This window comes from Eptesicus fuscus, chromosome 15 (assembly GCF_027574615.1).
Source record: "Eptesicus fuscus isolate TK198812 chromosome 15, DD_ASM_mEF_20220401, whole genome shotgun sequence".
NCBI lineage: Eukaryota > Metazoa > Chordata > Mammalia > Chiroptera > Vespertilionidae > Eptesicus > Eptesicus fuscus.
The window spans coordinates 76,562,502-76,578,303 of NC_072487.1; the positions used below are offsets into that span (position 1 = coordinate 76,562,502).

The 15,802-nt window shown below is 49.2% G+C and overlaps 1 protein-coding gene across 2 annotated transcripts in view; it reads right to left on the reverse strand.

The window, feature by feature from the left end:
• The window catches only part of SETX (senataxin), a 58,377-nt gene that overhangs the window by 14,326 nt on the left and 28,249 nt on the right, over positions 1–15,802 (reverse strand). For both annotated transcript variants that reach the window (XM_054726913.1, XM_054726912.1), the window contains exons 13-17: positions 14,337–14,436; positions 9,139–9,312; positions 5,318–5,550; positions 4,338–4,505; positions 3,646–3,796 (exon numbers count right to left, since the gene is read on the reverse strand). In XM_054726913.1, the coding sequence (XP_054582888.1) occupies positions 3,646–3,796; positions 4,338–4,505; positions 5,318–5,550; positions 9,139–9,312; positions 14,337–14,436 (826 nt within the window). The remainder of the gene's footprint in view (positions 1–3,645; positions 3,797–4,337; positions 4,506–5,317; positions 5,551–9,138; positions 9,313–14,336; positions 14,437–15,802) is intronic.

Sequence of the window (15,802 nt, forward strand, 5' to 3'; positions counted from 1 at the left end):
TCTCTCATCGATGTTTCTAGCTCTCTATCCCTCTCCCTTCCTCTCTGTAAACAATCAACAAAATATATTTTAAAAAAAGAAGAAGAAAGAAAGAAAGAAGAAGGCAGGACAGATTCTAGGTCCCAAAACAGAGAGAAAGCTGAAAAGCAGAGTTGAAAGCCCTGAGCTGCTGTGGCTGCCCGGAGGGTGAGGGTGAGGGTGAGGGTGAGGGCGAGGGTGAGGGCTGCTCGCTGTCTCCGTGCTCAGGTGCATTTACATTCAATAAAATGCAGATGAAAATCTTTAGCTCCACAGAGTGTGACAAACAACCACACTGGCAAAACTATCATTCCAATCAGATACAGAATTCTGTCCTCTAGGCGGGCTTGGATTGAAAGCCCGACAGAAAGCCACTGGGAGGACGAGAAGGGTGAACCTGTCTTATCCTGGCTCAGCTGGGAAGTTTCTCTTCTGGGACTTTCCAATCAGGCCTGTGCCATGGGTGAATTTAGAGACTAAATAGACAATACAGGGAATGACAAAGGTGACCCTCAGAAATAGAGCTGAGATGTAAAAAATAAGAGTACAAAGAACAACTTTATGCCAATATATTTGAAAACATAAATGAAGTGAAATTTTTCTTAAAAATGTGAATTAGCAAAACTCACTCAAATCTGGAAAATTTGAGTAGACTTGTAACAATTAAAGACATTAATTTTATTTTATATTAAATTTTTTTTACTGATTTCAGAGAAGGGAGAGGGAGACAGAAACATCACTGATGAGAGAGAATCATCGGTTGGCCGTCTCCTGCACGCCCCCTACTGGGGATCGGGCCTGCAACCAGGCATGTGCCCTGACCGGGAACTGAACCGTGACCTCCTGGCTCATGGGGCTCAAGCACTGAGCAACACCGGCTGCAGGAAACACTTCTCTACCTGTGCTGGAGAAACACCCACAATAAAGTATGTGGTATGGGAATGTTCACTGCAATAAAGTATGAAATAACAAAAAATGGAAGAGAACCTAAATGTCTATCAACAGATAATGAATACACCGTGCACCCCTACAATGAAATACCCCGCAGCAGGTGAGATGAGTGACTGTGTTGATAGACAGTGATATCCACAAAATCAGGAACCTCACAAACATATCGTGGCTGGGAAAGTGGCAAGCTAACAGTGTATGTAAGTTTTATAGCCAATGAGGTCCATTTGTAGGCAATACAAAAAAAAACAAAAAAACACCCGGTGTGAGCCCTCCCAATAAAGACGGCACGGCACGCCCAGGCTCTGGGAGCTGGGGCAGCCATGTGAGTGGCTCTGGCCAAAAGGAAGCGGCAGAGGAGCCACTGGGTGTGCAGGAACTCCCTGAAAACAAGGCTGGGATGTGCCTCTGTCCCCTCCTCGTCTTTCCCCCGGGACACGTGCTGCTGCATGCGATTGCTGGAGCTGGAGCTGGAGCAGCCATCTACACTGAGCGGCCAGATTATGATGACCTCTGAGCGCATACTAATCTGGCCACTCAGCGTGCTCTCTTGAGTACCTCATTTATTTGATATCAAAGATACTATAAATCGTGCACCTGATCAGTGTTCCCCTTTGCACTGGCTGATAGAAAGCTCAGGGCAAACAGGTGGTTGATCTCCAGCAAAAGTCTAGAACACTTTTGGTGCCCATCAGAGATACAGATACACTGAGTGTCTGATGATTATGCGTTCAGAGATCATCATAATCTGGCCACTCAGGGTATGACCATGAGGTGCACTAAGCAAGGAGGCCACACACAGTGGAGCAGCAGGACAGAGGAGCCCAGGTCTCTGAGACTCAACACCAGCACGTCCTGAGCTGCCGACCTCTGACTTCCCAAGGAAGAAAGAAACTTCTATCACACTTAAGCCACTGTATTTGGAGTTGCTCTTATTTGCAGCCAAATCTAATCCTAACTGATAAAAGGTCCTGGCGGGAAACCTCAAGAAAGAGAAAATTTGGTCAGGAAAGAGAGGACATATGAGCTTGGGAAAGTCTAACCCTAACCACCACTCAAGGTGAGTGCCGTGGGAATGCGGGTCGGGCAGGCAGGCGCTATCTGACATCTGCACTCAGGCGTCCTCCCTCTTCTGCGCTGCTCTCTTCACCAACAGCAACTACAAGTGCTAACGTGACCCTGGGGCACTACAGCCCTGCGCTTCGCTCCTCAGTTTCTCCTCCTCCAACACGGAGACAGTTATTTAATCCTCAGCCCCGAGAATCACTGGCACAGTGAGCACTGCTCCAGCTCTCCAGGCACTAAGTATCTACTCAGCCCAGCCAGGCACTGTTCTAGGCACTGGGACACCACAGCGAAGGAGTCACCCTCACCCTTGGGGAGTGTACTCCATTCCAGCTGTACTGACCCCGTTCCGGCTGTACCGACCCCGTTCTGGCTGTACTGACCCTGTTCCAGCTTGTACTGACCCCGTTCCGGCTGTACTGGCCCCGTTCCGGCTGTACTGACCCCGTTCCAACTTGTACCGACCCCGTTCCGGCTGTACCGACCCTGTTCCGGCTGTACCGACCCCGTTCCAGCTTGTACTGACCCCGTTCCGGCTGTACTGACCCTGTTCCGGCTGTACTGGCCCCGTTCCGGCTGTACTGACCCCGTTCCGGCTGTACTGGCCCCGTTCCGGCTGTACTGGCCCCGTTCCGGCTGTACTGACCCCGTTCCGGCTGTACTGGCCCCGTTCCGGCTGTACTGGCCCCGTTCCGGCTATACTGACCCCGTTCCGGCTGTACTGATCACGTTCCGGCTGTACTGGCCCCGTTCCGGCTGTACTGACCCCGTTCCGGCTGTACTGGCCCCGTTCCGGCTGTACTGACCCCGTTCCGGCTATACTGATCCCGTTCCGGCTGTACTGGCCCCGTTCCGGCTGTACTGGCCCCGTTCCGGCTGTACTGATCCCGTTCCGGCTGTACTGACCCCATTCCAGCTGTACTGACCCTGTTCCGGCTGTACTGATCCCGTTCCGGCTGTACTGACCCCATTCCAGCTGTACTGACCCCGTTCCGGCTGTACTGACCCTGTTCCGGCTGTACCGACCCCGTTCCGGCTGTACTGACCCTGTTCCGGCTGTACTGATCCCGTTCCAGCTGTACTGGCCCCGTTCCGGCTGTACCGACCCCGTTCCGGCTGTACTGACCGAGCTGGGTGTGAACTCTCACCTCTGGGCCTTTTTACCGATAGGAATTCTGCTGACTTCCCCTCCCCTCACACACCTGCCCTGGCCACCTCCTACGCGCTCGTCAGGTTTCACCGCAGGCACCACTTCCTCCGGAAGCCTCCGAGCCCTCACATGACTGAGTCAAGGGGCGTCTGAAGGGGCCAGGCAGCGCCCACATTTCCTCCTTCTAGAGAGCTGACAGCTGGTCCTCTCCCTGCCCACACCTCCATCCTCTTCCTCCTGGACTGTCTTCCGGAGGCTTCACTGCTGAAACCTCAGCACTCAGCACAGTGCCTGGCACCCAGGAAACGCGTACAATATTTGCTGCAAGAATCACTAAGGACAGAGGGGCCCAGGCCATGGACAGGTTACCACCCGAAAGGGCTTGCTCTTTATCGTTCACAGCTGCCCACACTCAACACTAAAAACAAAACAAAACACGAATGAACAGCCCCGCAGTTTCATACCCAGAGGGTTCTTCTTATCTTTACACCTTTCTTTGAATTCGAGGATGATTTTTTTCATCAGCTCGTCCACAGCTCCGTTGGAAGGCGCACACACAAGCACGCGGTTCTGCTTGATCTTGGCGTTGGAGTTTTCATCCAGCTGCCCCCTCTTCTGGTTCCGCAATTCGCCACATGCACCGAACAAACAAAACAGCGATGAGCCCGATGTGTCGTGCATCCTTTCCTCCACCTCCACGCGTGTGTGGAGTTCCCCTCACAGGCAGTTCACATATCTAAGAGCAGCTACAGCTCACACTGATATTAACATCACTCAGGCACACAATCTCCTCCCAACCTCCTCGCGCCTTACCTCACTATTCACTTATTCTACTCAGTATTCAATCCGACTAAAATGTAGCCAGGAAGACCCTCAAGACGCTGCCTGGCAGATGTGACCTATGATGAAACCAGAAGACCACCCTCTGGCCCTTAGATTAGTTTCACCCAAGACAGCATTTTCTGCCCTTTTTATTTCTCAGAACCTCTCTCCCTCTGCTACCCGCCCCCCCACCCGCCTCCCCCTACCCCGCCCCCCGCACTGATAAAGTTCCACACGGTAACCAAGGCACACTGACATGAAAAGGCACACGTCGGTTAATTCAAGGGCAGCGGCGGCACGCCCTCAGCCACAGCACAGACCCCGGCGTCTCTACCTCGGTCAGCAGGCGGTACAGGAGGCCAACGATGGTTCTTGATTTCCCTGTTCCAGGTGGCCCATGAATCAGACAGATCTTGGCAACTGCCGGGGAGTGCTTCACCATGGCATACGCGGTTTCTATCGCTTTCTTCTGGTCTTCGTTGAAATCTTTTAAGAAGGCCGTCTGCACAAAAGACCGGAGTGAGAAGGACAGGGCAAGACCCCAAAGGGCCCCCCCCTTAATCTAAAACCACTTGCACTAGTGGAAAGGAAGGGACTGTGTCTGTAGGCTTTGGCCCAGCAATGAACACAGTGCGTTTTTATTGGGATTCTTAAGATGATGATGACAATCAGCTGGTCTATACTTCTCTGCTATTTCTTCTTTGGTTCTTCCCATTTTGGTCAACTCTCTCCTTAGACAGGAAAACAAGTGATACAGTGGATGCAGAGCTGAGTCTAAACCTCAGTTTTACACACAAGCTAGGGCTCTTAAAACTCTTAACCTCTCTTAGCCCCCAACTTTGTAGATCTGGGGCTCCTTAAAGGGTGAGAACTGATTGAGATGGCGCATGTGAAAGCCCGAGCACACTGCAGGGGGTAAAAATATTACGTTCCTTTTGCCTTTCTCTGTGTTAACTTCCTGGAGTTTATATAAAGCTCTTCCAAAGAGATATGTGTACTTGCAACACTCAATTCTCCTACGCCGGAACTGTAATCACCTAATGACATCAAGGCAGAATGCTCACCTAACGTTTTAATGTTGCTCTTCAAGCACACTTCCAATTCTTTCCAGTACCACACCTTCCTCCTGAGGAGGCAAGCTGACCCACTCACACACACTCTGCAACACCAAAGGCGACTAAGCGCTAAACGACATCCTTGTGCACAAAGTGTGTGTTCTGTTGTTGACAAAGGAATAGGCAGCAGATACCCATGACACGATGCTTTCACATCCTGACATGAAACTTTCCCTGTGATCATACAGTCATCACTCACAATTCTCTCAGATGTTGTAGTTAGTAGATCTTTTGTACAGAAGTCCATGGGGTTTGGATTCAGAATAGCTCTGGCCAGTTGGTTTCGACTATTCAACAAAGACATTGCTTTCAACTTCCTTTGTGTAGTTACCAGAGAACTGATTACAACACATCTCACGGTTTCATTTAATTTGACTGGGAAGTTATCCTGCGTCTGGATAGAAAGGGAACACTCATACTTCCCATTATGCACTAGATCAAGAAAGAGAAAAAGCAATTTCAGTTACCAGTAAGTAACAATGTCCAGTTAAAAAGGCTAATCAGAACTGGGTATTTTATAACATACTAGTTGCCCGGTGCATGAAATTCGTGCACATTAAAAGGGGATTAGAGGAAATAATTTAATATTGCTATTTGCCCTTTCTCTATAATAGAAGTGTCAGAGATGAAAGAAAATTAGTAAAATGTATATGAAAACCTTCCTCCTGTCAGAGTCTGGGGCGCACCATGGGACCCAGAGTCAAGTCCCTGCCCACCCACATGCGCCTCAAAATCGTGTGAGATCCAGACCCGGGCGGGGACCCCCCCCCCCAATTGGGCTGGATCAAGACCTGGCCAGTCCCACCACTGTCAAGCCCCTCCTGGCAGGGGATGTAGCCTCAGGTCCCTTGGCCTGGCACCAGGATGAGGGGCGTGGCCTCAAATCCCCCAGTCCAGACCAGGGCGGGGGGCGTGCCTTGAGGTCCCCCGTCAAGCCCTGCCAGGCGGGAGGGGCACAGCCTCTGGTCCCCCGTCAAGCCCCACCGACAGGGGGGCGCAGCCTCAGGTCCCCTGGCCCGGTGCTGGGGTGGGGGGTGCGGCCTGAAGTCCCTGGGCTAGTGCTGGGGTCGGGGGTGCGGCCTGAGGTCCCCTGGCCTGGTGCTGGGGTAGGGGGCGCAGCCTGAAATCCCTTGTCAAGCCCCACCTATTGGGGGGCGTTGCCTGAGGTTCCCCCAGCCTGGTGCTGGGGCGGGGGGGGGGAGCAGCTTGAGGTCCCCTAGCCCAGCACCAGGACAGGAAGCGCACCTTGAGGTCCCCTGTCAAGCCCTGCCGGGTGGGGGGACACGACCTGAGGTCCCCTGTCAAACCCCATGGGGGCGGGGGAGGGTGTAGCCTCAGGTCCCTGCTGATTGCTTGTTAAGGCTCCTTATGGGAACTTGGCCTCAGCTGTGGGTGCAGCCATCTTTGTGATGGACTGATGGTCAATTAGCATATTCCCTCTTTATGAGATAGGATGGTTTTGTATGACGTGCTATATAAATAACTCACTCAATAACTACTTCTTAAAGGCCTCCTTAGAGCCGGCAATGTTCCTCTCCTCAAGAGGCTTCTTTTCTCAGCAGAGAGGCAGACAACCGAGAAACACATCAGGCGGTGCTAAGCAGTGCTCTGAAGAGAGCAGCAAGGGGCTGAGGGCTTGCCGGGGGTGAGGGAGGGATCGCGGCAGACAGGAGTCAGGGAAGGTCTTCCTGATCAGGCGATACTTAAGGACTTGCAGAAGGGCCACTCAGGAGGCTCCTGCAGTCATCCGGGGACAAGTTAATGGCAGGGTGGACCAGGTGCAGTAGCAGAGTTGGGGCCTGGGTTCGGGGTACATTGCAAAGGAAGACTTGATAGGATTTGCTGATGGATTAGGTGGGGAGTGTAAGATGAAGAGGCTCAGCCTAGTAAAGGAATAGCAGATGTTGGACGAGGTTTGAAATGTAGAGATGTCTGATGGTTGGCTACATGAGGAGTTCAGGGAAAGAGATTACTTTAGAAATACGCATTTGACAAATGTAATCATTTGCAAGCGTCAGATGCACGCCTGTGTCCCGTTACTGCTCTCTAAATGCATCCTACACCAAGACTGCGCTCTGGTCGCACTGACAGTAAGCACGGCCAGCTACAACGCAGCCTGATGCTGAACTTGAAGGAACTAGTCGCTGTTTTTAAAATGTGATGCAAAAGGCAAAGAATAAAAAAATCATGTCTCCTCCCTGGGACTAAGAAAGCATCAATGTCAGAAAGGCAGCCTGGCCTACAATAGAGGACAGGCACTTTGCAGCCAAACAAAAGGAGGCTGCAAGTCTGGACTTACATTTAATGCTGAGCATGACCTTGGCTGCAGTACTTAACATGCCTGAACCCTCACTTCCTGACGGGTGGGAACAAATACTTCTTACTGCTTTGCAGGGCTTGGGAGGATGATAAATGTGACAGGAAGGATAAGGCACACAGTAGGTGCTCATTAAATTCAAGCTAGCTTTTTTGTAATACTAACCTAGGGAAAGAAGTCCCTACAACCCATTGGATGGGGTGATGTAAACAGTAAACCCCTCACGTTGCCTCACATTTAGTCATATGTTTAGTCTTCACATTCATAACGAGCCACAAAGCCAAGGTTGAAATGTGATGTAAGATATAACAGGTGACTTACAGATTGTCTGTTTCATAACAAATACAATGCAGATGAAGAAATATACCAAAAGGAGAGGACATTTCAAAAGGAAGCTTTTAAATTATAAGTCTAGAGCAATAAATACTGGACCTTTTCCAGATGAGTCTAGAAAAAATAAAAGAGGACTCTGAATGGCAAGTCATCAACCTAGAGGTCCAATCCTATCTAATAAAAGAGTAATATGCAGATTGACCATCACTCCAACACACAAGATAGCTGCCCCCATGTGGTCAAAGATCCTGCCCCCATGTGGACACAAGATGGCCAGCAGGGGAGGGCAGTTGGAAGGGACCAGGCCTACAAGGGAGGGCAATTGTGGGCAATCAGGCCAGCAGGGGAGGGCAGTTGGAAGGGACCAGGCCTGCAAGGGAGGGCAATTGTGGGCAATCAGGCCAGCAGGGGAGGGCAGTTGGGAGGGACCAGGCCTGCAAGGGAGGGCAGTTGTGGGCAATCAAGCCTGCAGGGGAGGGCAGTTAGGGGTGACCAGGCTGGCAGAGGAGGGAAGTTGGGGGTGACCGGGCCTGCAGGGAAGGGCAGTTGGGTGGGACCCAGGCCTGCAGGGGAGAGCAGTTGGGGGGGAACCAGGCCTACAGGGGAGGGCAGTTAGGGTGACCAGGCCTGAAGGGGAGGGCAGTTAGGGGCAAACATGCTGGCAGGGGAGCAGTTAGGCATCAATCAGGCTGGCGGGGGAGTGGTTAGGGGGTGATCAGGCTTGCAGGCAGAAGCAGTTGGGGTAATCAGGAAGGCAGGCAGGCGAGCAGTTGGGAGCCAGCAGTCCTGGATTGTGAGAGGGATGTCCGACTGCCCGTTTAGGCCCAATCCCACCAGGATCTGGCCTAAACGGGCAGTCAGACATCCCTCAAGGGGTCCCAGATTGGAGAGGGTGCAGGCTGGCCTGAGGGACACCCCCACCCCCGCCGAGCACGAATTTCGTTCACTGGGCCTCTAGTGAATGTATAATTGACCCTTGAACAACACAGGGCTTAGACGTGCCCAACCCCCTCTTTGCAGTCAAAAACCCAGGTGTAACTTTTGACTCCCAAAAACTTAACTATTAATAGCCTACTGTTGACCAGAAACCTTACCTATAACACAGTTGATTAGTACGTATGTTGAATGTTACATGTATTTATACTGTATTCTTAAAGTAAGCTGGAAAAACATAACGTATTATGAAAACCATAAGGAAAATACAGTTATAGTATCTAAAAAAAATCCGCGCATAAATGGACTCATGCAGTTCAAACCTGTTGTTCAAAGGTCAAATGTAGAGCAAACACACGGCTGGGAAAGGCGACTTGGGGGAAACCAGGGTGAGCTTACAGCTGGGGCGTCTCCGCAATGTCTCATCAGGTACTTACTGACTGGCGTGCGGCGGAATTTCTGGACATAAGCACAGTGATAGTCACGGGAGGCTGGGATGGAATTCCGCTCCATATCTCTCTTCTCGCCTTTCAGTCTCTCAGGAACCAAAAACACCAAGTCATTCTCCTTCGGATGAAGCTGTTTAGACAGTTCATATTCCTCAAGAAAAACTATAGGACAAGAAGAAGTCAGCCTTTACCTTAATAGAATTGTTTTAATTTTCAAATTACAAGAGGAATTTTATTCAGAAAGTCACGGAGGTAGTGGAAGAGAGCCAGCTGGCCACAGAGAAAGCTGCAGAAGCCGAAGGGCCCCGGGAGCTCCGGAGAGGGAACGGCAAAGGTAACCTCGTGCCTGGGAAGCGGGAGGACAGGAAGGCCAGGGCGTGCCCCGAGGGAATCCGCCCCGATTCCCTAACCGATTATTTTAAGGGCAAATCCCAGGAGCCAAAGCCCGTGCCAAGTGCCAGTGCGTAGGCAGCACCAGCGATTCCCACACTTCAGATCGGCAGTCTACAAATACCGATTGCACAGTACCATCACGGTTCTTACAAACTGCTAAAAAGCCCAAACAGATGAAAACGTAACATTTAACATTCAGCAGTAGCTGAAACATTTACTTCCCTTGAAGTTTATTTTAGTTTTTAATCAAGAAATGTTCTCTTTTGTTCCCCACTTTCAAACCCCCGGGGAAACCCCGAAGCAGATCCAAGCACACTCAGAATGCTGAGCCCACTGGTGGCGTTTCAAACGGGAAAGAACAGCTGAAAGGAAATGGGCTGGGAAGACAGCGCAAGCACCAGGATAAACATGCTCAGTGCCACTCGCCAAATCCAGCAACAACACACTGAACTCAAGCATGAGGTCCCGGCATGAGGCAGACTGAACCACTAAACCAAAATGCTTTTCAAAACGCAGCACAGAAGAAGTATCTGTCTGAAGTCATCAGAGAACACACACAATGAAGAATTCCTCTGCTGAGATCCAGAGGGGCCAGCCCGCATTTCCCTAGAAACTCTGAGCTGTTCAGGGAGTGGCAGCCGGGCTGACCCGGGACGACCTCGCTCGCTGGAGCACACCCGCGCCTTTCCTCCCCCGTGTGTATCTTTATCTTTTCTCCCGAAGTCCTAAGGGTCCCACGAGACTTGCATCTAGGCAGAACAGCCGCTCATCCTGAGCTACCCCCGAACCTGTGTCTACTCTGTGTCCCCCTTTCTCTCTGCCTACCCAGTGGCTGACAGCAGCCCTGTCTTGGCTCACTTCTTTGCTGTAACATTTCTCGGGAGCCAAAGCAGAGTCTCCCCGCCCCCCTCCTCCCCCAGGCTCTCCTGCTGCTGCTTCTGCCCTAATTCCTTCCTTGGTTTCACCGTCCCCAGCTTTAACAGACATCCTCTTAAAACACATAAAGTTTTTTAAAAAGACAACAGCCGGAGTCCAGGGCCTGCCCAGAGCTGGATCCTGGTGGCCCTCCCGCTGCAGGGTGGGACCATGAAGGACCACACCCGAGGGTGAAGCAGAAGTAAACCTGCCTTCCCGTGGGCAGCCCAGCTTCACGTGCCCTCGGTCCTTCAGAAAAACTCAGTCCCTGAAACCAGGCCCCACGCCTTTTAACATGGAAAGCTTAATCTAGGGCAATCCACACACAGGGCCGGGAGAGCTCTGCACCCGGGAGTTAGCTGACCTGACCTCTTCTAGGTGTTCAGGTAGTATCTTTATGACCTGCAGCAGGCACAGGCACGAAACACACACACACACACACACACACACACACACACACAATGCATTTGTTATGTTACAAATAAATTCTTACAAAGAAAACTAAGAACTTTTAGGACATCACTGAGAGTCAAAATGCAAGCCCAAGTGGCAGAACGGCTTGCATCAGATTATATGAAGAACCCCTTACAGACCAGTAAGAAAGAGACAACAGAAATAAAGTAAGCTGGAAAGGAGCCTGCAAAAGGCACTTCCCCCAAGAGGTTACTGAGGCACCTGCTAACCCTATGAGAGGGCCCCACGGACTAGTACAAAGGCTATTACAAAATAGAGCCAACAGGCCATCAATACACACACGGTAATGGTGAAACTAACACGGCAAGCAACACAGACGTGTTGGTGAGGCACAGAGGGTGTGACTTCGCCGACACTCCTGGGGGAGAATCCCACCCAGCAGGCATGGCGTTAGCTGGCCAAGCTGAGCTTAGGTATCAGAGACCCTGAGACTCTGCAGTCCACTTCTGGACACACGCCACGGAAACGCCCTCACAGTAACCCTGAGTGACCACAGTAACATCACACATGAAATGCTGTGTGTGAAGTAACCCAGCAGGCCGAGGCTGCAGCCCTCTGGGAGGCCTGTTCACACGGTGGGCCCCTGGCATCTGGGAACCTGTATTTCAAACAGTTCTCTTCATTTGCTGATGAGAACGCTCACCGTGCCTAAACTGTGTGCAGAAAGAATATGGTTTATGCCAAACACCCGCTTTCCTTCCGGAAGTCAGGAATGCAGGCTGGGCAGAGGGTGCTGTGGGCACTGAATGCCAATGAGCTGCCCTGTGGTAAGATTGCACCTGAGCCGGCAGGACTGGGGTTGGGCAAAGAGTGTCCTGCGTGACTCCATCGGCAGAGAACTCGGGAAGCGTGCTCCCAGTTTCCTCGTCTTCACCCCACGTTCTCTTTCCCTTTGCTGATTTTGCTTTGCATCCTTTGCCATAATTAAGTCATAGCCACAAGCATGACCATATGCTGATCCTCTCAGCAAATCATTGAACCTGGGGATGGTCTTGGAAAGCTGCTGGAAAAAATGTCTACCAACAGTGACAATGTGATGCAGTCATTCAATCACACACAGGCTGTCCCACTAATGTGTGTGTACACTTCAATAGCTGATAACTCAATCTCCACTCCTTCCGCGTTTAATTAATTTGAAAAATGGGTGAAGCCAGACTAAGCTTTGAACAAAGAAAATTTATCCTAAGCCCTAACCGGTTTGGCTCAGTGGATAAAGCATCAACCTACGGACTCGAGTCCCAGGTTTGATTCCGGTCGAGGGCATGTACCTTGCTTGCGGGCACATACCCAGTAGGGAGTGTGCAGGAGGCAGCTGATCGATGTTTCTAACTCTCTATCCTTCTCCCTTCCTCTCTGTAAAAAATCAATAAAAAATATATATATATAAAAAAATTACTGTCTAAAAAAAAAAAAAGAAAGAAAAGAAAATTTATCTTCAAGTGCCACTAGACTTTTTTTTTATGGGGATACATAAAAACTAGCAACAGTCGACAAATTGAGGGCACACAAACACCGAACGAAATGATTCTTGATGTTTATGATTCCATGCTTCACATTAGCAGCAGTGCCTGGACCAAACAGTCAGTTTGAAAACAAGTGCTGACTGAAAAAAATATTCTGGAGACATATATAATACTTTCAACAATAAAGAAATTTAAAAAAATCATTTCTGTAGATTCTTTTAAATTTTAAAAATGAACTGTACAGATGAATGCCATATAAATTAGTGATTTAAATATTTACAACAAAGCATCCAAATGAAAAAGAAAACCTCCCTAAAGGAAAAAAGCACAAAGGGCACACACCATTATCCCTGCCCCCCGACCCCCAATAGCACAAATGATCAGGGAAGATCTGGGGGCAAAACCACCACCTCAAATGAGATCCGTTTTCATATATAAAACTGCAAGAGTTTAAATCAGCAAACGCGGGAGATATATTCTTACACCCAATAATGTAAGTGAAAGTGATATTCCTTTCAGGAGCAAAGGCAACATGAGTCAAAGTGTCAAAATGTGCTGCATCCTGTTTGACCCGCACAAAGATCCATTCAGTGTTTATATTAGGGGAAAACTGGAAACAATGTGCACATCTAACTAGCAATGACCGGTTTAATGGAACTAGGAATATGCTTCCAATGGCATAACTCCAAGCACTAAACATGCTATCACTGTTTAATAACTCTGAAAAGACATCTACAATATAGTAAATGAAAGTAAGCCAAATGTAAGCTTCATGAAGGCAGGAATTTTATGGTGTGTTTTTTAACATCTACATACCCAGCATCTATAATCTTACGATCAGATAGTGTATACCAGGGGTCCTCAAACTTTTTAAACAGGGGGCCAGTTCACTGTCCCTCAGACCATTGGAGGGCCGGACTATAGTTTAAAAAAAACTATGAACAAATTCCTATGCACACTGCACATATCTTATTTTGAAGTAAAAAAACAAAACGGCAAAAACACCCGCATGTGGCCTGCGGGCCGTAGTTTGAGGACGCCTGCTGTATACAGAGTGGGGCAAAAGTAAGCTTACAGTTGATTGTATGAAAAATAATGTAGTAATTAATAAATAACACAAGAATAAACTTTCGGTACTCACCATTGCAAACCTACCTTTACCTCACTCTGTATAAAGCCACCAGAATGGTGAGGGATGTCTTTTTCACCGCTGGCTCACAGCACCTACATCTATAATCAGCATTTAGTACCTGGCCTCCAAAACAGACACACGTGCTTTTTTCTTAGGTGAATCTATGAAGGAGGATGGATTTGGAGGAGCATTTCATAATGCTACTGTGATCACTCATGTGTCCCTCAGTGTTTTTGTGAGGGCGTTTCCGTGGCGTGTGTCCAGAAGTGGACTGTGGAGTCTCAGGGTCTCTGGTACCTAAGCTCAGCTTGGCCAGATAACGCCATGCCTGCTGGGCGGGATTCTCCCCCAGGAGTGTCGGAGAAGTCACACCCTCTGTGCCTCACCAACATGCTCTCATTTCAGAGTTCTGAATAGGTGGCTTATTTATAACTGATACATAAATGCAATTATGTTTTATACTGATCATGAAAAGATAGACAGCAGGAATATTTACTCAGAATCTATAAAACTATTATTACAACCCACCCCTCACCCCATCTCACCCCTTCACTCACCCTCTCTCCCATGCCTAGCTTCCATGAACACTTTGCCTGGGGTATTCTATTTACAGAATGATTAAAACCATAAATGTTCTATTCATAAACGTCCCAGTAATTATCCTCATTAAGACTTTAAACATATTCTTTGTAAGAGGTTACAAATTCATCTTAAGAAACCTATGCCCCAGAAAAATCAGTGATACTTCCTCAAGTAGAAATGTCCAATTATTATATGATATGCTCCAAGTTACTTAAGAAAGAACTTACCCACAAACTCCCAGTATTTTTTATATTCTGCAGGAAATTTTCTTAACTTCAACTCATAGAATTTTCCTTTGTTTGGAGAGTTGATCCATTCCTGTGCTATCTATACAAAGCCAAAAAAAAAAAAAAAGCAAATGAAGAAAACAAACATTCTGGAAAGCCAATGCTAAACAGCAAAATTTCCCCAAACCACAGCAAAATCCACAACCTAGAATCCCAGGTGACAGAAACACTAACAATTAATTGGGGATTCCAGTTTCCTGATCAGCACTAAGGATCTTAGAAGTTGCCGCTCCCTCCGAACAAAGGAAAAAACTGAACAAAGCGAAGCATCAACAACTCCTCTTCCATTCAACAGAGAAGTGAGGTTGCTGCCCACACACTGGGGACAGGCAGGTGGATCCAGACCCCCACACTCACAGAGCAGACCCCGAGAGTGAAAACCCGTCAGGTAGGAACACCTGAGCTTTCACTGACAAGCTGCTGGAGGCTTGGCATGGACAACTCTCATGTTAAAAACTCTAGGCCGCAGCGGGACCCAGGAGGGGCCCATGGTGAGCTTTACCCTGGGAGCGCGACAAGGGGCTCAGTGCACACTGGAGAAAGTCCCGATGCTTCCAGCAGCCGGAGCGGAAGAGGGTCCATTCTGACACCCACCAGAGCATTCCACTCAGATCTTCTTCACAAGGCCTGCTGTGGGGGATACTCTGCCGGGGCCTAACTGCTGGGCAGAGTGAGAACCTCAGACATGTGGGGGGAGAGAAACAGCCAACTCAGCCGCTCTGGCCTCCGTGTCCACCTAGGAGGTGAGGGACTGCCAACGTGCACAGGTTCAGTCCAGAGGCGGGGCGACCCCGGGACTACAGACACTGGCTCCCCCCGACACGCCCCACGTTACCGAAGGCCTAGTGACTGCGGCTCCTGTCACCAGAATAGCATGTCCACCTTTCCACAAAAACTGCAAGGCATGCACAAAAGAAAAACACACCATTTGAAGAATAAGCATCAGAACCAGTCAGATATGGCAGGGGTGTTGGAACTATCAAACCAAAGAATTTTAAAAATTGTAGTTAATATGCTAAGAGTTTCCTGGAAAAAGTAGACCATGAAAGAATAGGTGAGTAATGTAAGCAGAGATATACATGATAAGAATAATCAAAGAGAAATGCTAGCGATCCAAAGCACTGGAGCAGAAATGAAGAACAAGAAGGCCTGTGACGGGCTCATTGCAGACTTGGCTGAGGAAAGACTGTCTGAGCTCGAGGTTATAGCCACAGAAACGATCACAGCTCAAAGACAAAGGGAAAAAAGAACAGCATGTCCAAGAATTGTCAGACAACCGCGAAAGTGCACCAGACATGTAAGGGGAACCCAGAAGAGGAAGGAACGGAGAATATTTGAAGCAATAAGGACTGAGAGTTTCCCCAAATTAATGTCGGACACCAAATCCCAGATCCAGGGAGCTCAGA